The 26,371-nt window shown below is 38.9% G+C and overlaps 2 protein-coding genes across 2 annotated transcripts; one reads left to right on the top strand and one right to left on the bottom strand.

Moving 5' to 3' along the window:
• Positions 1-12,286: 12,286 nt before the first annotated feature.
• Positions 12,287-17,452, bottom strand: LOC113116475 (E3 ubiquitin-protein ligase MSL2-like). Its single transcript, XM_026284670.1, has 2 exons — positions 16,518-17,452; positions 12,287-15,816 (listed from the first exon to the last, which is right to left on the bottom strand). Exons 1-2 carry the CDS (start codon positions 16,657-16,659, stop codon positions 14,336-14,338), a joined length of 1,623 nt encoding a protein of 540 aa, XP_026140455.1. The 5' UTR covers positions 16,660-17,452; the 3' UTR covers positions 12,287-14,335.
• A 797-nt stretch (positions 17,453-18,249) lies between these two features.
• On the top strand, positions 18,250-25,912 carry LOC113116469 (propionyl-CoA carboxylase beta chain, mitochondrial-like). The gene is made up of 15 exons (XM_026284657.1): positions 18,250-18,527; positions 18,616-18,735; positions 20,949-21,017; positions 21,121-21,177; positions 21,293-21,406; positions 21,679-21,789; positions 21,879-21,987; positions 22,064-22,184; positions 22,314-22,395; positions 22,486-22,609; positions 23,129-23,236; positions 23,368-23,468; positions 23,830-23,928; positions 25,423-25,522; positions 25,616-25,912. The coding sequence occupies exons 1-15, from the start codon at positions 18,285-18,287 to the stop codon at positions 25,735-25,737; spliced, it is 1,680 nt and encodes a 559-aa protein (XP_026140442.1). The 5' UTR covers positions 18,250-18,284; the 3' UTR covers positions 25,738-25,912.
• Positions 25,913-26,371: the final 459 nt, after the last annotated feature.

Raw genomic sequence — 26,371 nt, 5'->3', positions numbered from 1 at the left:
ATATTTTTTGTCATTTTTATACATAAATATGTAAACAAAATCTTGAAAGGTATTCTAACTTTCTTGAACCCCATCCAGAAATACATTAGGTTTCCTGCTATATGTCGAAACACAGACGCAATGTTTATAGTCATATAAGAATTGAATCCAGTGCGCACTTTTTTGCTTGCATACACTGCGCAAATATGTCAGAGTCAAAGTTTTATCAAGTTTTGATATGTTGTATTATATATTCCGAAAATATTAACCAAAACAGACTTTCAGTAATGTGATAACATCCACACAATTCATGCTTGCCGTTCCTCTGAAACAAATCAGATACATTTAGAATGTCTGTAGTATATATATCACACTGCAAAATAAGGTTACAGATTGCCCTTGAATCCATATGGCAAGCAAGCAAATGAAATAACAGAATGTTTAAAGAAAAGCTGAGCTCATTGGAAAAGGTTTCCTCTCAGTAAGAAAGCAGTAAGGTCGAGCCACAAGGTCAGCCCCTCACCCAAAATCAACATTTGCAGCAGGGGACATAAGATGCTGGAGCCTTTTGGTTCTGAAACACTAATAGTACATTTTGCATTACATTTGTTTGTTTAGCAGGTGCTTTTATCCAAATGAGAATAAGCGAAAACCACTTATTTAAAGTGCAAAAGGCTATTTGTTAGTCAGGTATGTTTTTGTGAAGATTTCAATGGAATTCTTCAGGTGAAGGTTATGAGTTCATCCCGCTACTGATTTTAATTATAAAATAGCATTAGTGGACTCTACAAAAGTGATGTTAAATCTAAAAGACAGATGTCTGACAGGCAAATTTTTTGTCTTTCATTTATGGAATATACTGCTTTCCATTGGTGAAATCCACACCACAGTTCCACATACACTTCAACCACTGCAGCAATTTCTGCTGAAAAGGTAATCTCTTCAATTTACTTGAAATGATGGGGGGAAATGTATAGTGCAACCACCGTATAAACATCCATTTTCCCCCTATGCTTGCACAGTGTAGCATTTACTGTATGTAGAGGTGTTCACAACGACTGAAAAACTGCATGGTTTTATTTGTCCTCTATACAAAGTAATGTCAATTCTCCCATTGACCATAGGTTTGTTTTCTGGGACTGTCCTGCTGTCCCAGATCTCCTCACTGAATTACTCTAGCCCCTCCTCTTTAGTCACAGCTGTCTGTGCTCTGCGTCTGTAGTCAGCCTAAAGCTGCTGGGATGGAACATCAACAAGGGGAGGGGAATATATATCAGAATTGGCCGGGCCACGGAGAGGAGCAAAGCCACCATCAGGATTCAATTAAATCCCAGAGGGGCCGGTGGGAAAGAGAGCGAAGAAAGACAGAGGAGTCAGCTGCTGAGACGGAAAGGAAGTAAAGAGCTCTTTCACTCAGGAAGAGGACTAAATGTCAAGAATCTGGTGCGCCGCCCGTTCTTCATTGTTCTCAATAAGAGATGGTCAAAGTCAGGCCAATGGGTAGCTGTTGCCCACTGGCAACTGAACACAGTGGCCATTGTGCTTCCATGTCAAGGGTCAGTGCTGAAAGCATGAAGCCCTCCACATCAGAGAGCTGGACCCCAGCTATGAAAGATGACCCCATTGCTCTGCCTCAAAGCTATATGAGTAAAATTGTCTGCGATCCACACAGAATGATTTGAATGAGCATGATCTTTCTTTTCATGGCCTTTTAATAAGCACAGATTTGTGGCTACACTCTTACCCTCCTAGTTCTATAATAGTGTAAAACACAACTTCTCAGGTCAGATGTCAGGTGAAGAAGGCTTTTAAATTCATGCCCGAGAGAAGCACAGTTATGGTTGTTCCACTCTATCAGGTGTAAATAATGAATGAAAAACAACCAAAGAAGATAAGCAAAACGTGTGCCGTTGAATGGCAGGGCAGAGAGGAGCCAAGAGAATCTGCTGCTTGTTTAAACTTGGTTTATAGTTGTCAGAAAACAGGTTATAATTCGTGTTTACTGCGTGTGTTGCCAAACTCTCCGAAGCCAGTGCTAACTTCACACTCAGAATGAGAGCTTTACACGTGGCACTCACCCCGTGCTCATACGTGCAGCAGAATAAAATTAAAATACACACATTTTATTAGACCCAATCAACATCTTGTAGAGGTGTCTGAACTAGGTGATACAGACACCTCATCTTAATGAAGGGACGTGATACAAGGTATGTTTTCAGCACTCTGCTTTGAATCTGAATAGAGTTTAATATGTAAAACATGTTTACGTCTCTTCTCACACTTTAGAAGCTAAAATTCAGGAAAAATAAAATGACACACAGATAGATAGATAGATAGATAGATAGATAGATAGATGGATAGATAGATAGATAGATGGATAGATAGATAGATAGATAGATAGATAGATAGATAGATAGATAGATAGATAGATAGAAAGAAAGAAAGATAAATAGATAGATAGATCAATCTTCCTCTCATTAGACTTTAAAGATGTGCATATTCTGAAAGATGAATGCACATTAAACTCAGATGCATAATTACTCACTCCATTTTTCTTTTTCAAAATTTTCTTTTTTTTTAATATACTGATTAAAGAGGATGGAAGTTCATAGAAGGTCTACTGAACACCTCATTCTGTCTGAGCCAAGAATAACAGTGACTTAATCCTGCTGGATACAGAATGACTTATTAAGTGTCTGCTTTGGTAGTCTGCAGGATGACAGCGGCCTGTATTTCCAGCTGCTGAGTCCAGATCGTACAGACCTAATCAAAGGGTCTTGATCCAATGCCTTGGTGCCCCTGAAAGCCAGAGCCACATCGAACCCTGGTAGACAAGCCAGTAACTGAGACACAACACACACACACACACACACACACAGGTTTTTCCATATGAAAATGTATGAGTGAAGTAACCGTTTTTAAATTTCAACTTGCATTACCACAGTCTGGCTTTGAATATCATTAATAAAACACTGACATTAATTCAGACGTTTCTCTCAACCTCAGGCATGATAGAATCTGCCTTATGAGGTACACTGGAAAGTCTGGGCAGTCACGTAGGTGGACAGTAGCTTACTTACACAACATGCCTCAGAACTGTCTGCAAATACAAAGTATAAAAAGCTGATGAGCCGACGTGTTAACATGAGGCTGAAATAGAATGCGCTACTGTCGAGACTAATGGCACCAACACAGCTGGACACGAAATGACACAGGGCAATGTGTTCATTCTGTCACGCTGATGCAGTGCCAGTTTTGGTGTGAAATGCCCCTTAGCTGAGCACAGACATTCTTTCTGTGGCTACAGTTTTTATTATTTGACCTTTCAAAATGGCATTTATGTCATTCGTGATTGCTATGGCACTTTGAGAACTATATATGGAATCGCAAGCCGAAAATAACAATTATCTCTCAAATCGTAAGGGTCCTATAATAACATGTTCGAAAATAGCATCAACAACCAAAGCGCATACTAGATCAACACAAGCTGTCTACACTCTCTGTCAGTTTCACACCTTTCCTCGTTTGACTGATGGCTTTTCTGCGTAAGCTTATGTAATTTTTTTTTTTTTTTTTTTTTACAAATCAACTGAAAAGGAGCCTTGTTTCAGGAAGTGGGTTGTGTGACATAACGGCATGAATTCTTTTGTTTTACCTAAAATGGCTGTAGGCTGCTGTTCTGTTCACTTACTAATGACCACAGACAGACATGCAAACCTCTTTTCTTTGAGACTTTAAAATACCTCTTTGAAATAAAGTGCATTGCAGTCGAACTATGGACTAGAGTGCAAGCACATAAATCTTTGTTTTGGGCTGCTGGTCTATAGAGGATGGCTGGCAACTCAGACAATACTTCAGCCAACAAATCTCAAAGAGATAATTTACAACTGATGAATCACACCTCCTTGTATTTCTGTGAGCTGTTAAATAAGCTGCTAACTAAGATCCCACGACACAGACAATACATCGTGGAAAGACTAATACTAAGAAAGTTTTCTCATGAGGAAGGAAACATACATAAGACTTAAAGGTGCTGTAGGGAACTTTTGTAAAAAAAAATATTTTTTTACATATTTATTAAACCTGTCATTATGTCCTGACAGTAGAATATGAGACAGATAATCTGTGAAAAAAATCAAGCTCCTCTGGCTCCTCCCAGTGCTCCTATTGCCATTTGCAGAAACTCCATCGCTCCCGGTAAAAAAATAACCAATCAGAGCTGCGGTCCGTAACTTTGTTTGTGTTCAAAATGTAGAAAAATGTATATAATAAGCGAGAACACCATGAATCCATTTTCCAAACCGTGTTTTTGGCTTGTCCTGAATCACTAGGGTGCACCTATAATACGTGTTTATATTCGGACTATTTTAGATTGCTTCGGGGGTACCGCGGCGGAGTAACCCAGTACCTTTGTGATTCTTCATAGACATAAACAGAGAGAAGTAGTTCCGGCTACGATGTTCTTCCGCAAGACGCAAGCAGTTCTGTTTATTAACCGCTAGAGCTTCAAAAGTTCCCTACCGCAGCTTTAAGCTAGCTAGTTTTCTAACCGCTGATTATCTTAAAGATGGTTTTGAGTACATTTGTGATGTAATAAAGTGGTAATCAGTGGCAATCCATCAGAAGTGGCAAAAAAGAAACTGACAGAGTTTAAAAAACAATAAAATGATTCACACAGTTTAAGAGCTCTAGTATTTACAGTATAGCATTATAGAGTATTATATTGTTACAGTGATAGTTTTTATTCTCGGTGTGAAAGGGCCTTTTGTTTAACTGAAGTTTAGCTTAGTTAAAGTTAACTAAGGCTGAGAAAATCTCTGTTGAAACATATGCATATTATGTAAGACAATAAAAAAATACATATTTGAATACACTTTTCATAATTTGCACCCTACTTTCGATTACATTCACATTAGCCAACTTGACTGCAATGACTGATACACTATATAGCTGTTTCATTTGAGGCACACTTAGGACTGTGTATATATTTAAATATACCCTTAAAAACATGCAGGAAAACCTAAAGAAATTGAGGCTGAAAGCAAACAGAGTTGAAGGGAGAATGACCGTGGACTGAAAAAAGCAGAAGCGATGAAAGGGAATGACAGAATAAAAGGCAAAGCGAGACGCCGAGATCTAGCATTGCTAAAGGTTGTCAGCTGAAAGATGGGCGCGACGTTCTCTCGGCTGTTGATGAATGTCTGCAGTGATGTGTGCGAGGCTCTGAGCCAGACTGCTTCTTACTCCAGCACCCATAAATACTGTGCAGGCTGCCTGTTCAGCCGCCAGCCGCCACCAGCGTCACCATTCTGCCTGGGAAATGCAACACTCTCCCCTCCTCTTGCATCACTCCTCTCCCCTCCAGAAGAGTGAGTGAGGCCCTGGTACAATGGAATTATTCTCATGCATGTCTCACAGGAGGATCAAAGTGAAGGCTAGTGCTACTATCATCCCAGAGGCAAACTGGAAATGAGGTGTCTTAAGGGATCCCTGTACCTGACTTCTGAAGCACCACCAGAAGGGATCAAATCATAACGCTCCCCGACTGGTGGCCCATTTCTCTTACAACCCATGTCTGATTTTTATCAGCCCACACTATCACTACCATCAATTTCCACTATCACTGTCCTCTCCCTCTAATATCACTCTTTTCTCTCGCCTCTATCCATCTGATCCCACTTTGGCGATAACAACAACAGCAGAGAAAGAACTGCTAGAATCCTGTCAGAACTCGCGACAGCCGTTCATCTATAGACAATACGACTGTCAAGATGTTTCTAATAGCGATAATAGGCACATCATTCTAATGCTAATCAGTTATTGTGTGCCAATCGTGAAGTTTCTAGTCCCATATAGTTCATATTTGGTTGGAGCAGTGTGTGGTTTTTATCAGTATGTCATGTTTAACAAGGAGACATCGAAAACAGCTTTGAAGTGGAGGATCTTCTCTGTTGTAGACTGTATCTTCTTCCTTCAGATTTCCCTTTGATTACATGGAGATCTGGAGCGGAATAAGGGCAGCTTGCCGAGGGGAGTGTCAGTGTGGAATTTGCAGGAATCTGAGCTGGATGACTGTACAAGCGTATACCTTCACTTCCATGAAACAATCCTTTGTGTGCAACTCCTTCAACTCGGGCACAGAACCGAGAGTGAGGAAGAGCATTGTGTACCACACTCCTCATGTCCTATCAATTAACCCTCCATGACTTGACAAAAAAGACTCTTCTGTCAGAAATGACATGTTTAGCAACCTACCCTGCTAACCTACACTAAGAGTCTAGTACAAGTCCCATTAAATTTAAGAAAAAAAGAAAGAAAATAAAAACAGACACTGTAATTCCTGTAAACATTCAACTAGTATGTGTGTGCATGTGAGACATTTTCAATGACAGCTGCAAGTTGTAACTCTTCTCTAGTTGACTTCGCAGACAGGAATGTCAGACTGCACACCTCTTTATTTGCCTTCAGCGGATGTAGGGACAGTGAAGCACCTTCAATGGGTAAAATGGAAGCAGATGTGCACAGGTGAGCTTCTATTGTGTGTACAGTTTGATGTTTCCTTGGCATAACATAAGAAGAAAGAAACTTTTATGGAAGAAGTCTTATTGATTGAATTGTGAAACCTTTGGTAGAAAACAGAAACAGAGCTCACAATGACATTTAGGAAAGCTGTTTGAGTTTGCCGACTGGAGTGAAATGAAATGAAGACAAAAAAATAAAAAGCACTCCAAATCTGTATGCATGTCTTTATTCCGTGAAACACAAAAGAAGATTTAAATGTCTCTGTGTTTTTTGTTCATACAGTGAAAGTTAGTGAAATTCAGTATTTTTTGGGATCCATTAACTTTTATTATATAGATATGGCAAGTGGTGACTTATTTGTTATTATTTGTTCATTTAAAAAAAAAAATAATTTAAATTAATTCTTTTATGGATAGACCACCCTGTAACATTTCTAAAAACAGTTCTAAAAAAAATCTTCTTTAAAATAAAATCATAATTTAGAATTATGTAATTATGTGGTCACGTCACTTTCACCGTATGTCACGTCATAACTGTGAGATTAAAAATTACATTTGGCAATGCATTAATTAACTGTCACTCATATTTTTGAACATTGACTTTGTAGTGCATGATCCAAACTTCAATTTGTATAATTCATGAATGAAAACATTTTGTAACATGATACTGATGAACCATTTACATGGTAATGCAATGTCTGATTTTAAAATGGGTTTTAAAGGATGAATGTTGAGATTTTAAGTTTTCTGATGATTTCAAAAATGTGATACAGAAAAAGGCAACGAAAAAGTCTTTTTTTTAAACAAAGGTCAAAACTCCTGTTATAATTTAGATTTTTGAGGGTGCACTATTGTCATAATTTTTAACAAAAAATATTGGTAAAAGATATATTCGGGTGTCTTAGACCTTTCCAACGATATATATTTTGTCGAGATTAGATTAGATTTAATTGTAATATAGTGAAGTGAATGTAGGCGTCCCGTATGGGATGACATTAAAAGGGTTAAAACATTGATATTATGACATACTGTCAAACTTATGACATAATAAATCAAAAGTGTGAGTCAAAAAGTCAAAATGATGAAACTACAAACATAGGTGTATATGTACACACTATGTGTAAAGCATGTTTAAGAAAAGAGCACCTTTCAACATTTGTATCCATATTTATGGGTTTTTGTTAAGAGCTGAGAATAGGATACATCAATTTTGCCTGTTTGTACAAGTTCATCATATCATATGAACCAGAAGACAGGTGCAGGTTAGCGTGGCTTGGCTGGGATGCCTGAGGGTTATTTCTACATGTTTTTAGATTTTGAAAGACACTTTCATGCTTGGATTACTGATCCTCTATGCTCTGTTCCTTCCTTTATATTTTTAGAATTTTGTTGCTTTTTTTTTTTTTGCTGCTGCTACATGAAGGTTGCAGGTACATTTTGTACATTCCTAATGAGCTAAGTATCCGTAACCATGACAGAACATGGTATTTTAAGATTTGCCATTCATTTTTAGAATTAATTTACAGCTCTAATCCATTTTCAGTCAAATACCCCATGATCCCTTCATTTCCACACATTATTAGCAGAATCCAGTGTACTCTGCTGCTATGGAAACTAGACTTTGTGTGTAGTGACCAAACAACTGCCCATCTGGATATCAACACAGTATACTGTCTTCAGTTTAAACAAATCCCACATGTAATGTTTAGCCAAAAATCAATTAATATTTCAGTCATTTACTCATCTTTATCAGGTGAATGTCCTGCTTGTTTCCATACAATAACTAAGCAAGCGAGATTTTTTGTGAATAATGATTTACATTTCAGTTTGTTCATCACACATAGCTATTATATAACTTGGAATATAGCAAAAGAATTGTCTGGACTACTTTTATGTTGACATTTTAAAGTTTGACAGCATAAGAGAGCAGCTTAGACATCCCGCTAAACATCTTATTTAGGGTTTCACAGAAGAAAGCCAGTCATATAGGTTTGCAATGACATGGAGTAAGTAAATGATGACAGAATTTTTATTTTAGGTGTCAGTTGTTCCTTTAAACAGCGGTGGGGCCTTAAGGAGCAGTCATCTGTGCTCAGATTCTAAATTTCATTTCTCTTGGGACACAAGAGTTGGCAACTCTCACTCAAAGAAGCTGATAGGGGTATCAAAGAACTCTAATCTCAAAAAATCATTAAAGCCACTTCTTTGGATTAGCACAGTAAGGGCCTGGATTAAGGAGTCTTTTGACATTTACAGACTTTCTGTGACTTCATCGGTCCTCTCTCTTCTCTCAGATGGAGCTGCAGTAAATGAAGGTTGGCCGATGCTTCTTTGCTGATTGGGACAGCAGCCCAGAGGAACGTGATGAGAGATGATGTCATTGTGAGTAAAAAAAGCAGAGTCTCTCATTCAGGGCATATTAAAAATGCCCCATATGGAGAAATAAGCCTCCTCTTTTTGTTTTCAACAAGCTTTTCAGTGAACCAGGTGTTACTGATCCAAGTAACACTGTGTAAAGGGAATAGTTGTCTTACATCTCTTCTCAAGGGGTTAGCCCTGGATTTGCCTTCCGTGGCTTTGCCAATACCTATTATCAAAGCTTATAAAGCCAAGTGTGAGTCTTTCTACAGTTGTTGATATGTGATATGGGGTGTGTTGCTCCCTAAAAGAGTTACACCCTTTCAAATTTTATGATACATCAGTGTATTAAGCTGCAGCAGTTATTTTTAAATAAAACAGATTTTTATTTAATTTTTGGGTGAAAAAAATCATGTTACCAAGTTCATTTCTGGAAAGTTCTTTATTAATCTGAATCTAATCAATTACTTTACTGCAAGTTTTATTGTAAGATATCTGTGTATAAAGATGTCAGGTCTCGTCATTCCAGTCTAACACTAAACACTAACCTCTCAAAATCTGCTGTGCCTCTTCGACACAAGATTCAGATCAGTCAACCTGTCAACACTGAGAGTATTTTGGAGCCAAGAAGAGCCTGAAAGGGTCACTGTCCCCTTGCTGTACCTTTCACCAGTGAGGACCCGGTCTAAAAACAGGACAGGAATGGCATGAACCAGGGACATAAAACAGCCCAGACCCCCTGCACTACTGCTGGTCTCAGTGGTGAACAGAGGAGCCCCACGTCCTCCTAAAAGCTCTTTAACACTGAGGAGATTTGGTAATAATAAAACTTTAAAAATCTCTTTCGCTCCTTGACTTGTCTCATATCACATATCTAAACAATGAGATAATGGCACTCTCAGTTTTCAATCATACTGCATCTGAGAACAATAGATTTACCAATATGTGTGAAGATGAAAGATGACCATTTACTGTAAGAGGAGGGAGAGAAACATTTCAGCCTGTTTATCCACATCTGTACAAAAAAAACACTGTTGTCAGATAAGATAAAAAATATCAAAAATGAATAAAGTGCTAATACAGAACTCTTTAAAAAAATCATGACAAATGACATTTTTGAGTTTGAGAGGTTGGAGGTAGGCACACGGATCCTTTGAGTTTTAAATCAGATTTTCTTTTATCATTCTTTAGACATCTGATTTATGAATTATCACTATGACGCAATATCTATGAGAAAGAAAGACTACATGTTTGTTTTGGAAAGTAAGTAAGGACCATTGAAACCAAGTGAGCATGGGTTTAGCATCATTAATCCTTTTTAGTTCTTTTAAACCTCCTATAACAATCTAGTCATAATACTTTTGGTCTCGTTGTAATTATTTTCACACCACAGATGGTTTCATATAGAAATGTTTCATTTCTCTCTGATTTATTATGGATATTTGGGCTACAAGCCGGTAAGTTACGGTCAGTGCTAGCCATATGCTAGTTATACCAAAGAAAATTTGTATCATAAATGGTCTTATAAAGTTATAGCAGTGCAATCTGTCGATTACTAAGAACTTTTTCTTTTTCTAGTTTAGTTTCACAGAAATCGGTTCTTCAGTTCAATGTCACTGTCTCACTGTCTCTTCAACAATTCAACTCTGACCGAAGTCGTTTTACAAACGCAAACAGTTGCATATACCTCAGTTGAGTCATAATAAGAGTGGAGGGATCATAGATAATGCAGAAACTACAGTTATGATGAATAAAGAGCACAATGTATGGCAGAAACCTTTACTGCTCTTTTCTCCTGACTTGGCAGTCCTCAGTGAGCTAGCCGCAGTCTTTTTCCAATTACAGTAATCACTGCACAGTAGTAACAAAAATCCTGAATGGCTGGGGATGGTTTTGACAGAAGAGCTCAGGGCACATGGACTTCATGCATGGACTGTGGTGAGGAGAGATTACGGTAAATGTCCAACCTACCATTAGAACCTGTCTGGTTTTCAACTCAAAACGCAGACCTTACTCACTTGGCATATGCTTAATATGTCATTTTTGTCACACAATCTATTTCGTCAGCATTTGTGAGACCACTTTTGAAACCAGGTCACTGCTACTACTTTATACTGTTAACTAAGGATCAGCGTTGTGCTGTCCATATAGGTATTTTTTACCCTGGTAAATAGCAAACAGCGCTGCCCTTGCATTGATCAATATGGCTTTGTAAAAGTATTTTACTTAATTACTTGGAAACTCACAATTGCATTTTAATACAATTAAAATGAATTGTCTTGATCTTAGATTCAATTGCACAAGTGTGAGGGTATTTATCTCCTATATATAATTTTATTTATGCCTATTATATTTGTGTATATGTTTAAATATTTGTTAAAATGTGTTTATATTAAAATATAGAAAGATCTAACAAATGTTCTATCATCTATGTTTTGTGATGTTTTTTCCCATAACAACAATGACCCCTAGTGGTAGACATCTGACATGACTATTGAGGTCAAGGAGTAAACCTGATATTACTGAAAATTACCATATTACACAGGTATATTAAAAGTGTAGACTCAAAAAATATAAAAGTGTGTATTGGAGTATGAAATTATATAATACGGTAGATTTTGACTTTTTTTTCCTTAAGGACTTCATCAATTGCATGAAATGAACTGAAATTACCTTATTAGTGAGAATGAATGTCCATTAAATAAGGTATTACACTTAGACTATTGTCTTTGTTAGCACAGTGTGCAATGATTATGGTCGGTAAGAATAAATGATAAAGACTACATTTCCCAGAATGCTATTTGACAATTCACAGGAAGTAACAGTAAAAAATTGAGCTGGAAAGCTCTTTTATATTCTATTCTAAACTGAAATAGCAGGTTATGTTGCCTAATTTGTAGGCCATGTCTTTTTAACAGAATCAAAATAACAATAATAATACAATAATAATAATAAAATTGTCATTAAACTTAAGAGATACTCAACTTATTGTTGCATTATATAATATACATCATATCTACAGAGAGCTAATAAAAATTAGTATATATAATACATTGTATAAACAGTATAAAACCTAAAAGATAACATCCAGTAGCTATTAATAGAGGACCATCTGTTTTTGGAGAGACATGTTAAAGGATGACTTTGATTTGCCAGTTCAGATGAACTTTGTCCAACTTGGCACCACAATAGATAATAACCAAGGGCAGGATGAAATGATCCTAATACACTGTCTTCGTGAACCTTAGCTGATCATTATATTCAAATTATGAAATTGTCCTTATACCAAAAGATTAGCATTTTGATATTTTAATGAGAAGTATGGCTATTAACTATAAACCGGAGTATGCCAAGCTTTACAATGAAACCTACTAAAGGTCTTAATCATATTTGTTATGCATAAGACAAAACATGACACGACACAACGGTTTGAAAAACAAGAAATAAAAAACTATAATTTATTTTTTTGTTTGTTTTCTGCAGTTTTCATTAGTTCAATGTGGCAGTGAATAAACCAGCAATAAGAGGTTCTCCAGTAATTCACAAATCAAGAAACTAAAATCTGAGTTCAAGTAATGACCATTGAAAAGCAAAGGAAGGAATAAAACAACAATACCAAAACTATACGATTTGAAAATACAACAAAATATCCCACTAAGATCCAAGATTTAACTAGAAGATTCTTCCATTTTTGGTCAAAGCCCTACCGATAGAGTTTTCAATCATATTTAAGGATACGGATGAAGCACTGTCTCCCCTGCTTCATTACATAAGACATAATATGGTGCAGTAGAACAGTAAACACATGTTCACTAACCTTTCTCGACACATATTTCTAGTTTTGGTCCCTAGAACAGGAATCACAACACAATTGCAAGACAAACACAACAAATCAGGATCATAGTAAAGAGGCATGACTGGGTGCTAAAAGGTGCTCAGGCAAACGTTTAAAGAACAAAACATCTTGAAATACTCATTTAAAGTTTGCATCTAAACAAAAATGATGACTGTGTGGGGAAAAGGTTTTAAAAAGATGGTTATCTATCATTTTGTTTTTCATATTGCTTTAAAAATAATCACTGCCATGAATACATTCTCAGGCAACACACTGAACACTCTTACATTCACTTGTTTAAGAAATCTTTGTAGATTCAGTGGGGAAAATATTTATTTGATCCCCTGACGATTTTGTAAGTTTGAGGGCCACATTGAGGGGCAAATGGACCGAAATCTTGGAGCGAGAACCTGCTTCCCCTTAGCCAGAACACTGAAGCTGGGTCATTCAGTATAACAAAAACCCGAAACATACCGCCAAGACAACAAAGGAGTGGCTCAAGAAGAAGCACATTAAGGTCATGAAGTGGCCTCCAGACCTCAATCCTGTAGAAAATCTGTGGAGGGAGCTGACACTTTTAGTTGCCAAACAACAGCCAAGAAACCTTAAGGATTTAGATAGGATCTGTAAAGAGTAGTGGATCTACATCCTTCTACCTCTACCTTAAAATAAACCTGCCATAAAAATGACAGACCCCTCACTTCTTTGTAAGTCGCCAAACTTACAAAATCAGCAGAGGATCAAATAAATATTTCCCCCACTTTACTGTACTGATGAAACAGTAAGCTCAGTCTGAACTAACAATGAACAATAGTGAGGATATAATGAACTCTCGAAGTCAGAAAAACATAGCTGTTGTGACAAATTTGTGCTTCATCATCCTTACAAAACCACAGGAATGTAAATGTCTTTCTTTCAAACCTGGAACATGATGAATTATAATAGATATGCCATTACTCTCCATTCAGAAAAACAAAGAACCATCTATTAAACAAGAAAATAAAATAACTCGATATCCTGATGGGACACCCAGTCCCATAACCAAGAGTTGGGGGATGTGACACAGGAAGTGATCACTATAGCAACCAGGACAGTGTCTAAACCAGTTAACACTATTGGGACTAAGTGCTACATTTCCACCATTAGTAAATTGTGATTTTATTCGAGGTTAAACAGGCATTACACATAGCTGTATATAATTTTACCTTCAATTAATGTTTAGAAGCTATATATATTTAAATTAATTTGGGGAATAAATTCACCACAGAATGTAGACACATTAATCACTGCTTCTGGACAGTCTGTAATGAGCTGCTAGACGTGTTACCCAACAAACTCATCACACTAGTGGAACTCATTGTAAGTTTGGGGTCATTGAATAGTCAAAGAAAAAGAACAGCCTTTTATCAGATCCTAAGTTCATTGTGAATAAAACAGCCACACAGAAGCAAACAATTCCTTCAGAATAACAAAATGTGCCATACAGCTTCACAGTAACTTTCCATTACAGCAGTGTGTGTTTGTTTGTTATGGTAGAGGTTGAACATGAAAACTACAGACTAGAGTTTTGGCAAACAGTTTCTGTTCGACATAAACCAGGAATCGGCCACGGCTGGGAGAGATATCAGTAGCAGGAGAGCTATCAACAGTCGAAATGCATCTCTAGAGCCTCTTCAAAGCTCTGGTCCTCGTCGGTGCTGGACGTGAGGAAAGAGGCCATAGGGGAGCCCGCGGACAGGCCGAGAACTCCTGTAGCGTTCGTTCCAGCGTTTCTCACAGATATACTGGTGAGGTTGATGCCGAGCGTGAGTCTGGTTTGCTCCAGGGCTTTTTCGGGCACGGCGAAGGCCTCCAGCTTCTTCTCCCCGTTGGCCATGTATGAGTTCTGGCAGCCCCTGCAGATGCAGTCCAAGCAGGCCTTACGGTTGGAGTAGCAGGGGCATCTTTGGCCTCTGCAGGTAAGAACACTTGGATTCTGGGTGGCTCGTCCACACTTGCAGCCTTTTTTCTCTTGTGTCTTTTTGTACACGGCTTTATGGGGCTGTCCTGGTTGTCCTGCTAAAACGCTAGCTGACAGCAGCCTGTCCTTTGCCTTTCCCTTTGCCTTCGGGACAGCCACTTTAGACTTCGCCTGAACTTTCTTATTACCTAGGTCTGTGTTTATCTGGATATTTTTTGTTGAACCCAGCACAGCCTTATTAACCTTCAAAACGCCTCCGTTAGTGAGCACGACAGCAGGTGGGGAGGGCGCTTTCGGTTCAAATGCTGTATTAGGCGGGACTGTGGCTGCTACCGATGGCCCCTGGATGAGGCTGGTGATGGCTAGAGGTTGGAGACTCTCACTGTCGCTTTCAGAGCGAGAGCGCTTTCGGCTCAGATGCACTTTTCTGTGGGCTGTGGCGAGGCAAGTCAGGCCCGTCTGAGATTGCGGAGGGAGTGCTGGCGCGAGGGCGCCGCTGGTTTGGGACTGTAATGAGTTCTGACATGGCTCTGGTGTTGCTTTAGTCTGTCCGCATGATACATCCTTGCTCGTAATGTCAGATTTAAGGTCTTCCAGGACGCTTGTGCTCTCCGCATTGAGTTGCAACGATTCACTGCTTGTCTCTTGACTAACTTTGGACTTTGCGTTAACAGTGACAGCACCCATGTGTAGTGATGAGTCAGATTTCAGAGGTCCGTCAGCCCTGACAGGCTCAGGGGTCTCTAGTTCAGCTGGGATCTGCTCAGAGGGTTTATCCGAGTCAGTCAGGTTGACATCAGTAGAGCTTTGTGAAGAGTCAGTCTCTGTTTTGAGATGAGGAACATCCAAAGTGTCTCTGCCAGGACTGAGGTCTTCGTGTTCCTGACTCACCCCCAACACCTCCTCCAGTATCTTGTTGACCTCGGGGTAACCCTTGACCCCCGAGGCACTCTGCTCGGATGTGACGCACACTGAGACACACTCGCAGAGATTCCTGTAGCAGTCGATCAGAATCTGGAGCTGTTTATTCTCCTCAAACTGCTCATAGTCTTTACACCAGCTGCAGGATGGCTTTAAAAACATTTTCTTGCCTTTACAACCCTTGCAAACATAGTGCTGGCAGGAGGAGTTTTTTGGAGCAACTGGATCCTGAAGCAAATTCCCTATATAGAAAGCAAACAACACATTAAAGCAATTAAGCATAGCTAATTAACATCTTACTATATTTAGTTCTGTGAGTGCAACAGTCAAGTTCTGAAAGAAAAATTTAATCCTATTAATTGTCTCCATAGAGAAAACTGATTTTTAACAATTAAATTATAAACCATTAAAAATTAAATATCATACTTATCCATCGTTTTTATTTAATCATTAAATCAAGGCTTCATGAGATTGAAGTCCAATTTTCAAATACTTTTTCCTCCAAACCAAATGTTATGATTCCCCTTGCAGCTGGTTAGTTTGTTTCATAGCTCATAACTCGAATGAAGACTTGTCCAAAACATCGCGGGAAAAAATACTAGCAGGACAGAGGCTTCTGAAAAGTGGGCGGGCAATGTTGCAGCACACAGTAGCGGTCCCGAATGCTGATTTGTTGATACAGTTTTTGACCATATGACCCCGAAGCGGAGATTGTTTCGTTGCTGTGGTGTAGCAACTCAATAGTAAAATACAATTTAAATTTAAAAACTACTAATTCAGAAAATATTACGCTTAATAAAAGCCATGAGACACTCGAAACTGCGCTGTAGTGCAAACTTATGAATGATAATGCCGATACCTCAACTTCGCTGCGCGTGTTGCTTACCAATGCCAAATTTACTGCGAAAACATAGCACGGGCTCTCATGCATAAAGGCACTTACCACACACCAAGCAGGATAGGGAGTCTCTAAAGAAAGGCAAGACGTTAAACAACCCTCCGTATGTACCCGGGTCCATCGGGTCGCACTGCAGAAGAGAGCGGCACGCCGACACGTACAGCGCGGTGGCGTTCACCGGGTTCATCTCCGCGAGGTCCGTGTACAGCGGGACGAGAGAAGCTGATCGGCTACTCTGAGCCAGTCTTGATGGACGATAACTGTGAGAACACAATCAACCAGGCTTGAGCCAACGCCTCACACAAAGAGTGTAGTTTGACATGACTCGCAAGCAGATGAGCAGTTCGGAGTCGTCTGCTTGTTAACATGTCAAAGCTTTGCTCAGTATTTCGAAGATCCTCCAGAGACGGTCAGTCCGGAGAAAATAAGGTGCTGTAGGCGGTATAGCACCGACTAAAGTCTGCTTTCCATGCGTGTCAGATCCCAAAAGCCTCAACAGAAAGAGCGCTACACTTTAAAACAAAAAACACAGACACGAAGGACTGGACAATAAACAGCATTTTACTAAGAGGCACAACAGGCCTCGAGCTGTACTGTCGGTGGCACGAGCTTCGCGAATGATCAGTCCACAAATACGAACTGGAAAAACAGTCTCGGTTGAGAAAAAAGTATAATCTTTGAAATATTCCAACACAGCGGCTGTTCATGAGGCTTAACAGAACAGATCACGGTTCGCCTGTCTACTTGTTCGCTAGCTAGCTAATATTGCTGACTTTTCTTCGTCTTGCTGAATAAGAGCGCTTTTCTTTCTTTAACCGAGTGCGATAACCTTACGTTTGAGGGATATGTTTATGTAGCGTTCAACTGAGCTACAGCATATTTACATACATTAGCCTGTGCAAAGAGCCAGCTTCGTTCCTCTGTTAACTTTTGCATCCTGAGAGGAACAATACCAACAAAAGTAAAAGAGCTCGTGGAATTAAACACGGCCTGCAGTGATTACTGCCCTCTAGTGTCTGACTGTATTAACCACACGCTTGACAAAATTAACCTGAAACATTATCCCACGTCTTCTGGAAGTGTCACCTTGTTAAGAAAAAAAAAACCTTTCATCTTTAAACATCTTTATTATTATTTTCCCTTAGAAAACAATATGTTACTACACTTTAAGCGCACTGACAAATATGTCATTATTTTTTTTTTCTACAACTTTATGCAGTAATGTTTATGTATTTATGGAAACCCATAATAAAATGTGTGTTTTATTTATTTATTTTCTTAGCCATTTTTTGTCCCCTGTTATGATCTTATGTAAATGGAATCCTATAAATTGACTACTTTCTTAACTTGTTTATTATATCTGATGTCTTAGTAAAAGAAGAAAAAGGAAGGAAAAGAAGGAAATAAATTATAAATGTAAATAGAGAGGATGATGTTAATTCATTTTCACTTTTAAAACGAATCTAGCCTTATATTATTTTTTCAAATGCATTTAGTATCTAGATTCATTAGGAGCTATGCTTAGTCCAAGGGTGTGAACAGTTCCAGTAGTTTTTTTTTCTTCTTCAAAATCGTGTATTTTCACAACAACCGAGTAACTGATGGGAACTGTAGTTTATCATGGTTGACATTAGGTACGGACTACATCTATCAAGTTCGCCTAACCACACACATCTCTGCGGTGATTGGTTCACTCACTCACGCCCTCTTCACTAACCGGGTAGTGATTGGCTGTAAAAAGTACACACTCTTTTGTGATTGGCTGAAGACACCGACCTCTTTTCGACAGAATGTGCCCTCAGTGAAGGTGTGATGGCGACCTATGCGTTAATGCGAAGCAGCCTGGGACTGTTACATGGTCTGAAATGTTCTTTTAAAAGTGTAGGTCAGATTCCGCACGGCGCTGCCGCCGGGGCAGTTACACAGGCGAAAGGTTTTCAAAATGCAAGATGCTATTCGGTCAAGCATCTGTCTGTGCAGGAGAGGATCGAGAAGAAACGAAAGGCAGCGCTTATAGGAGGAGGACAGCTGAGGATAGCTGCACAGCACAAAAGGGTGAGTAATGAAAACTTATTGGAGAATGAATGCAGCTGACAGAAATGAAAGCACAACAGTCTGAAGAGCCATGAACTGCTGTGTGCAGGGTAAGCTGACAGCGCGCGAGAGACTGGAGCTCCTGCTGGACCCGGACTCGTTTGTGGAGTATGACATGTTTGTGGAGCATCGCTGCTCTGACTTTGGCATGGAGGCAGATCATAATAAGGTATGACACACCCCAACGCCTTCCAGTCAAAGAATTTACGTAACACATCATCAGAAATATTTACATTTGCATGTCATGAGTTATGAAATAATAGCGTTAAATAAAATATATTTTTTTAGTTGAACAGTTTAAAAGATAAAAAGGTTTAAAAAAAGAAAAAAAAAAAAAAAGTAAATGGCTTAAGTGATTCTTAGCCTGGGGCCCGGGGCCCACTAGGGGGCAAACTTGCAGTGGAGCCCAATAAGTAAAAAATTAAGTGTAATTGTATTCACGTGATAAAATATTACACTAAAATTACAATGCTACCCAAAAACACATATATATTTGTGTGTGTGTGTGTATGTGGAAAATAGCTTATTGTTGTACATTACAAAAATACCAGAGGCACATATCAGCTTAGATATTTTCAGATATTTTTTGATATTTTAAGGGGTTTAAGTGTTAATAAATAGCTAACAATATACATTTTTTTTAAAGTATTTAGGGGGGGGGGGGGGGTGAAATGCTATTTCATGCATACTGAGTTTTTTTACACTGTTAAAGAGTTGGATTCCCATGCTAAACATGACAAAGTTTCAAAAATTAAGTTGTATGTTTGAAGGAGTATTTTTGTTCCCAAAATACTCCTTCCGGTTTGTCACAAGTTTCGGAAAGTTTTTCTCGAGTATGGCTCTGTGTGATGTTAGATGGAGCGGAATTTCCTTATATGGGTCCTAAGGCACTTCTGCCGGAAGAGCGCGCGCTCCCGTATAGCGAGGCTGAGCAGCACAGACATTTCACTGATCAGAGCGATTCACTGATCAGAGCGAGAGCGTCGCGAAAAGTCACAAAAGAAGTGCGTTTTTGGTTGCCAGGGCAAGACAACCCTGCACAGATTACCAAAAAAACAGCATTAAGGGACCAGTGGATGGAGTTTATTTTTACAGAGCATCAACGGAGCTGTCCAAGTGTTTTTGTTTGTTCCCTGCATTTCGAAGATGCTTGTTCACAAGGCCCAGTTTGACGACGGATTTGCGTATCGTTTATTTCTTAAGGATGATGCAATCCCAAGGAAAAGGGTCATGATCGTGTGTTGGAACCCCAGGCGGTGAGTAAAACTGCTTCAAATATCTCTGCCTCCTTGTTAGTGCGTCCGCCTCCCATGCCGGAGACCCGGGTTCAAGCCCTGCTCGGTGTGAGTCGTTGCTGCTGCTGCTCTCGTTCAGTTTCAGCCTCGGGATCTGATTCTGGATCATAAATAAACGGCTGAATCTGACTGTTAGCCATGGTTTGTTTTGGATGATGGTTTGTTCCTCACGGTAATGTCACAGCTTCCAAACGCTCTCAACGCAAAAGCCTACTGGCGCTTGTGATTTTTTTAGCTCCGCCCACACGTCATGCCTCCAGCCGGTCATGTTTATTCCGGGAAAAATCGGTACAGACTATCTTTCTCTTATGAATATAATAAAACTAAAGACTTTTTGGAGTTATGAAGGATGCAGTACTACTCTATAGGTACTCAAGATTAACAGGATATTGAGTGAAAACGAGCATTTCACCCCCCCTTTAAATGGTGCATATTTAGTACTACAGCAAGGAGAAGGAAGGTTGGTAACAGCTTAAAAATGGCATTATCATAACTAATGGCCTCATCAAGTTACTGTATTTTGTGTTTACACAAAACCATTTTTAACTAAAAACAGAAAGCTTATGGATTTTGGTCAGTCATTCACACGACATCGGTGGTTTGGGGGCCTAAAAACTTTTTAAAATGATGCACAAAGTGCAAGTTATCGAAAACAATACAGTCATGGTCTCTGTGTAAACTACAAAAATACACATTTGAGAACATGGTGATGTCATGCTCATGCATATAAGGCGTTTGAATACGTGAAGATTGTGTAAGATTGTCTATGTGCATGTGTATTTAGAGTTTATTTATTTGTATTTTTGAAACAAAGTGACTACTGGCTTGGCATGCATAATTCAGCCTTTTTTAGTCATTTTCATGGATCCATGTGGACTTGTTTTATCAGCATAGACATCAGTACTCAAAACGCTAAGGAAAAACTTTCCATTTTTACAACATCATTGTCGTGTACATATACCCACAGTTACATTTTTATCTCTAACAACACATTTTAGATGTTAGCATAACCTATTTATTAGTATTTGTAACAAATGTAAATGAGGGACACTAATCACATGTCTTTTTCATGCATCTGTGTGTTCAGTACCCAGGAGACAGCGTGGTGACCGGACAGGGAAGGATCAATGGCAGACTGGTGTATGTTTTCAGCCAGGTATGATACTAGCTTTCGAATATCGGTGTTTGCAGTTACAAAATATCTTATTTATTACTATCTCACTTCTGCTCTCATGAGTGAAATGCTCTTCTGTCCTCAGGACTTCACGGTGTTTGGAGGCAGTTTATCAGGAGCTCACGCTCAGAAGATCTGCAAGGTGAGGTTGGTTGCCGAGCGTCGTCGGACCTGGCTAAAGTGGTTTTGTTTAAACACGGGCGTAAGGCTGTCAAACGGTGAGATCTCACACAAAACTTCTGCAACTGAATCTCTAGATCATGGACCAGGCAATGATGATGGGAGCTCCAGTAATCGGGCTCAATGACTCCGGCGGAGCCCGCATTCAGGAAGGCGTCGAGTCCCTCGCAGGATATGCCGACATTTTCTTGGTGAGCTGAAAGCTTTAACACAGCTGTACATTTGAGTTATGCGCTACCGAACCCAAGTCTTTCACCAGGACTGCATTTATTTGATCAGAAGTAATTCAACTATGTTTTAAAATTCAATTGACTTCTGTGATGCAAAAGCTGAAAACGGTAGTGCTGCATATAGAATATATTTTTGTTAAAGACAATTGATTCTTTACATATAAAATTCAAAGAAAATGTTTAGTGTATATATACTGCAGGACTAAGAGTGGAGAATGTTCTGTGTTCTTCAGCGGAACGTGATGGCCTCAGGTGTAGTTCCTCAGATCTCTCTCATCATGGGCCCGTGTGCAGGTGGTGCCGTGTACTCGCCTGCTCTCACAGACTTCACTTTCATGGTCAAGGTGAGAATATAGACGCTTATTAAATGAATTGTAAGTTTCTTGATCCCTGATGGCACACTCGTGTTTCATGAAGTGGCCTGTGCTTGCAGGACACCTCCTATCTTTTTATCACAGGCCCAGATGTGGTAAAGTCTGTAACGAATGAGGACGTTACCCAGGAGGAGCTGGGTGGAGCGAAAACACACACCACAGTGTCAGGTAGGTCGTTTTATTAAGCCTGTGCTTCCATCTGAATGTGTTTTGTGACTGTGTTTGGCATTTTGTTTTCTTTCAGGTGTTGCTCATCGGGCTTTTGAGAATGACGTTGATGCCCTTCTGAACTTGCGAGACTTTTTCAACTTTCTCCCACTGAGCAACAAAGACCCATCTCCGGTCACAGAGTGCCATGATCCTCAGTGAGAAACTGTTGTTGCATAACTTTTTTTTTTTTTTTTTTAATATCAGTCAAATTATCTTGGTCTTTAATTATCAGTGTCTTCAGTCACATGCAATCTTCTATTATCATGTCAATTTATGTTCCTCAGTGACCGGCCGGTTCCTGGTTTGGACACTGTCGTTCCTTTTGAAAGCACTAAAGCCTATGACATGCTGGACATTGTTCACAGTGTATGTACATCTTTTGTGATCTGAAATGATTCAGACAGTCAGGTCAAATTTCATCACACAGTTCTTCTGGTTGTATTCTCACTCTTTCAGATAGTAGATGAGAGAGAATTCTTTGAGATTATGCCCAACTACGCCAAAAATATTGTGGTGGGATTTGCCAGGATGAATGGACGGACTGTAGGCATAGTGGGAAACCAGCCTAAAGTGGCATCTGGTTGGTGATTTCTATTCTATTCTATTATTACCTATCAAAAGTTCGAGATCAGTGAGTGGTAGTGTTGTTTTAATTAGCTTTATTCACCAAAGGATCAAAAGTGGCAAAGACTTATGTTTTCATACAAATATTTTAAAATAAATGTTCTTTTGAGCTTTTTGTCGAAACATCCTGAAAAGGAAAAAAAGAATCAGTTTCTTCCAAAATTAACTTAATAATAAACCGTTTTTAACGTTGATGATAATAAGACGTGTTTGCGAATCAGCATATTGGAATGATTTCTGAAGACTGGAGAAATGGCTACTGAAAATTCAGATTTGCCATCACAGGATGACATTTTACAATATTAAAATAGAAAAAAGTTACATTGTAATAATTCTTTCACAATGTTAGTGTTTTTACTGTATATATAAAATAAATTCAGCCTTGGTGGGAATAAGATACTTAAAAAAAATAAAAAAAATAAACATTGTACCCCGTTTAAAAAAAAAAAATGTATGATTTGTCTTGTGTTTTTAGGCTGTTTGGACATAAATTCATCTGTTAAAGGGGCTCGCTTTGTTCGTTTCTGTGACGCCTTCAATATTCCCATCATCACATTTGTGGACGTGCCTGGATTCCTGCCAGGTGTCTAGAAACTTTCATTATCCGAACCTTAACTTTGCAGTTTTTTCTATTCTATAAATTAATTCTATCCTGAATTACCAGCGTGTTTCCCTTTTTAAATCAGACACTGACAGAACGTTCTGTTTCCACAGGCACAGCTCAGGAGTACGGAGGCATCATCAGACACGGAGCCAAACTGCTCTATGCTTTTGCAGAGGCCACCGTTCCGAAAATCACTGTCATCACCCGGAAGGTAGGAGACAGAATTGTGTGTGTGTGTGTATGTTTTTGTGACACATCAGGACACAACTTTGTATAATGACATGGGTATGACACAGGTATTACAAGGAGAGGGTGACTTATGAGAACATAACCCATGTCCCCATTTTTCAAAACGCTTATAAATCATACAGAATGAGTTTTTTTGAGAAAGTAAAAATGCACAAAGTTTCCTGTGAGGGTTAGGGTTGGTGTAGGGCCATAGCATATAAAGTTTCTAAAGTATAAAAACCATTACGCGTATGGGATGTGCCCACTTTTCACAAAAACACCCCTGTGTGTGTGTGTGTGTACTAACTGTCTCGTGTGCTGAATATGGCATGTTCTGTCTCCAGGCTTATGGAGGTGCTTATGATGTGATGAGTTCCAAACATCTGAGAGGAGACGTCAACTACGCCTGGCCATCTGCTGAGGTCGCTGTGATGGGTGCAAAGGTAAACCTGAAGACATGGCTAATGCACTAATGCATAATAAATGTGTACTGTGAGTGAATTCTGGGGCTTTCTAAGGCATTCATGAGCTTTTAAGCCAAACCCCTCCATTGAGCTGCATTTCAATCTCAGGATATCTTTTGGCCTAAATAAATAGCTCAAATTTGGTCCTATCTCATATAGAAAACTGTGTTCCAGCAGTCTGTAATAAGAGTTAAGAAATTCTTGTAACCTGAAGACTGTAAGTAGCAGACAGAATTGAGTGTTCACAGATCTCTGCTGTTCTACACTTACACTGCAGCCATGATCACTATGCTGCTGTCCGTTTCATTTCTACGCAGGAGGCTCACGCTTTGAGTTGAGTAACAGGTGCTGCGGACTGAGTGTGGATGGCATAGATCATATCACATGTTGACTGTTTCAAATACACACTATAAATGTTTCTGCTGGGTGTCCAGTAGTGACACTAAAGCAACAATGACGCTCACTGATTTTCCACTGTATTTGAAAGAAGCATCCTATGCTCACCAAGGCTGCATTTAGTTAATAAAATGATAAAATGTAATTCATTTTAATTACAAAACAGCTTAACAATGAACTGCACAACATTACAGTTTTTTAATTGAATATTTTTTATATATATTCTTGTGATGACAAAGCTGATTACTCCAGTCTTGAGTGTCGCATGATCTTTCAGAAATCATTTTGTGCATACATTTGTGCTGCTTAATAATTTTGTGGACACCTGGATTTTTTTTTTTTTTTTCAGATTTCTTTGAAATAACATCTAAAACAAATCCCCTAACAAAATTCAATTAAAAACAAAAACTGATACACTACAGGTAGCTTTGACATCAGAGGAATAAATTACATTACGAAAAATCTATTTTCAAAGTTTTTAAATTGCAATATTTCAAAATATTACTGTTTTTAAACATTATTTTGTAGCTGTTGTCAGAGGCTCTTTTTAAAAACAAAAACAACTATATATATATTTTTTTTTTCATAGTTTGGTTGGTCCTGCAACTTATCAAAATTAATTTGACATGAACCAAGAGAAAACATTACCGTTTACTGCCGCCAGAGGGCGCTCTATGCTGCTCAGTGCCTCTGTAGTCTACATTGAGCAGCATAGAGCGCCCTCTCGTGGCTGTAGACGGTAATGTTTTCTCTTGGTTCTTGGGTCTAAATAAATGCAATTTATAGTCCAGTGCGACTTATATGTTTTTTTTCCTCGTCATGACGTATTTTTGGACTGATGCGACTTCTACTCAGGTGCGACTTATAGTCCGAAAAATACGGGTATAACTACATTTCGTCTAGGATATGCATTTCTTTGGCTTTTATTGTTAGTGAAATGTATTAAAAATAAAAATCCAGTAATCACAATTACTGGACAATTCAACGGAAATTGATTGGTCCGAAAGTGTGAAACCCTAAAAAAAATTTCTTAAATGTGCTACATAGTAATATATAATTTCATTTTTTTTTTTAAAGGGTGCTGTACAAATCATCTTCAGAGGAAAGGAGAATCAAGCCGAGGCTGAAGCTGAATATGTGGAGAAGTTTGCCAATCCCTTCCCCGCTGCTGTCCGAGGTGCATCACCAGACACACAACACATTCATTCATGCGCTCGCCTCTGCTTCTGCTTGTGTATTATCGCTAAATATTAATGAATGTATTTCACAGGCTTTGTGGATGACATCATTCAGCCCTCGACCACACGCATGAGGATCTGTAGAGACCTGGAGGTGCTCGCCAGCAAGAAGCAGACCAACCCCTGGAAAAAACACGCAAACATTCCCTTGTAAATCTCTTCTCAACACTCATTTTCTAGCGTTTTTACAGCGGTATCCGTGGTTAGATTGAAGACAACAATATCATGTTTTTCCACATGGTTCATTGTGCCTTATCTTCTCTCATATGCATTATCCTATTATTTAAGCATTCTCAAATCAATAAACACTCCCACGGTTCATGATTACAGATTTAATTGTTTTTTCTGAAAAAGTTTTCCACAAGTTCACTGAAGAAAAGGTTTAGAACAGTTTTCCATTAAAAGGGAAAGTGGTACGTCGTTTCTAGGTTGTACAAAAGAAAATCATTTTATATTGAAAATGTACAATTTACAGGTACGCTAGCAAAACTAACCGGGGCTCAAGGTGGGGGAATGAGGATATCATGGGAAACTCATGTTGACAGGACAACGTTTCACTTCTTGATAGCACAGGATGATAAAGCACTTAAACGGAGGCAATACTTGAACGGGCCACACTCAACACTTGGCACACACAGCAGCCCCGGACCAGAGCAACTGATGGAAACCCTGCCGTATAGACATTTGACACAAATAAACCTCACCTCATTAAAACTACATCTACTGGAAAGAAAATACTGACCATTCAAATGCTTCTGCAAGCCAAAATACACAGCACATGTAATGGA

Source organism: Carassius auratus, chromosome 2, assembly GCF_003368295.1.
Source record: "Carassius auratus strain Wakin chromosome 2, ASM336829v1, whole genome shotgun sequence".
Lineage (NCBI taxonomy): Eukaryota > Metazoa > Chordata > Actinopteri > Cypriniformes > Cyprinidae > Carassius > Carassius auratus.
This window is presented reverse-complemented; position numbering and strand designations above follow the sequence as displayed.

Bases quoted from the DNA above. Each gene is read 5' to 3' on its own strand.
- LOC113116475 (XM_026284670.1), bottom strand. From the start codon at position 16,659: ATGAACCCGGTGAACGCCACCGCGCTGTACGTGTCGGCGTGCCGCTCT. The intron at 15,817-16,517 runs GTAAGTGCCTTT...CTTTCTATATAG, and splicing joins CCTATCCTGCTTGGTGTGTG to GGAATTTGCTTCAGGATCCA.
- LOC113116469 (XM_026284657.1), top strand. From the start codon at position 18,285: ATGGCGACCTATGCGTTAATGCGAAGCAGCCTGGGACTGTTACATGGT. The intron at 18,736-20,948 runs GTATGACACACC...CTGTGTGTTCAG, and splicing joins TGGAGGCAGATCATAATAAG to TACCCAGGAGACAGCGTGGT. The intron at 23,469-23,829 runs GTAGGAGACAGA...TTCTGTCTCCAG, and splicing joins TCACTGTCATCACCCGGAAG to GCTTATGGAGGTGCTTATGA.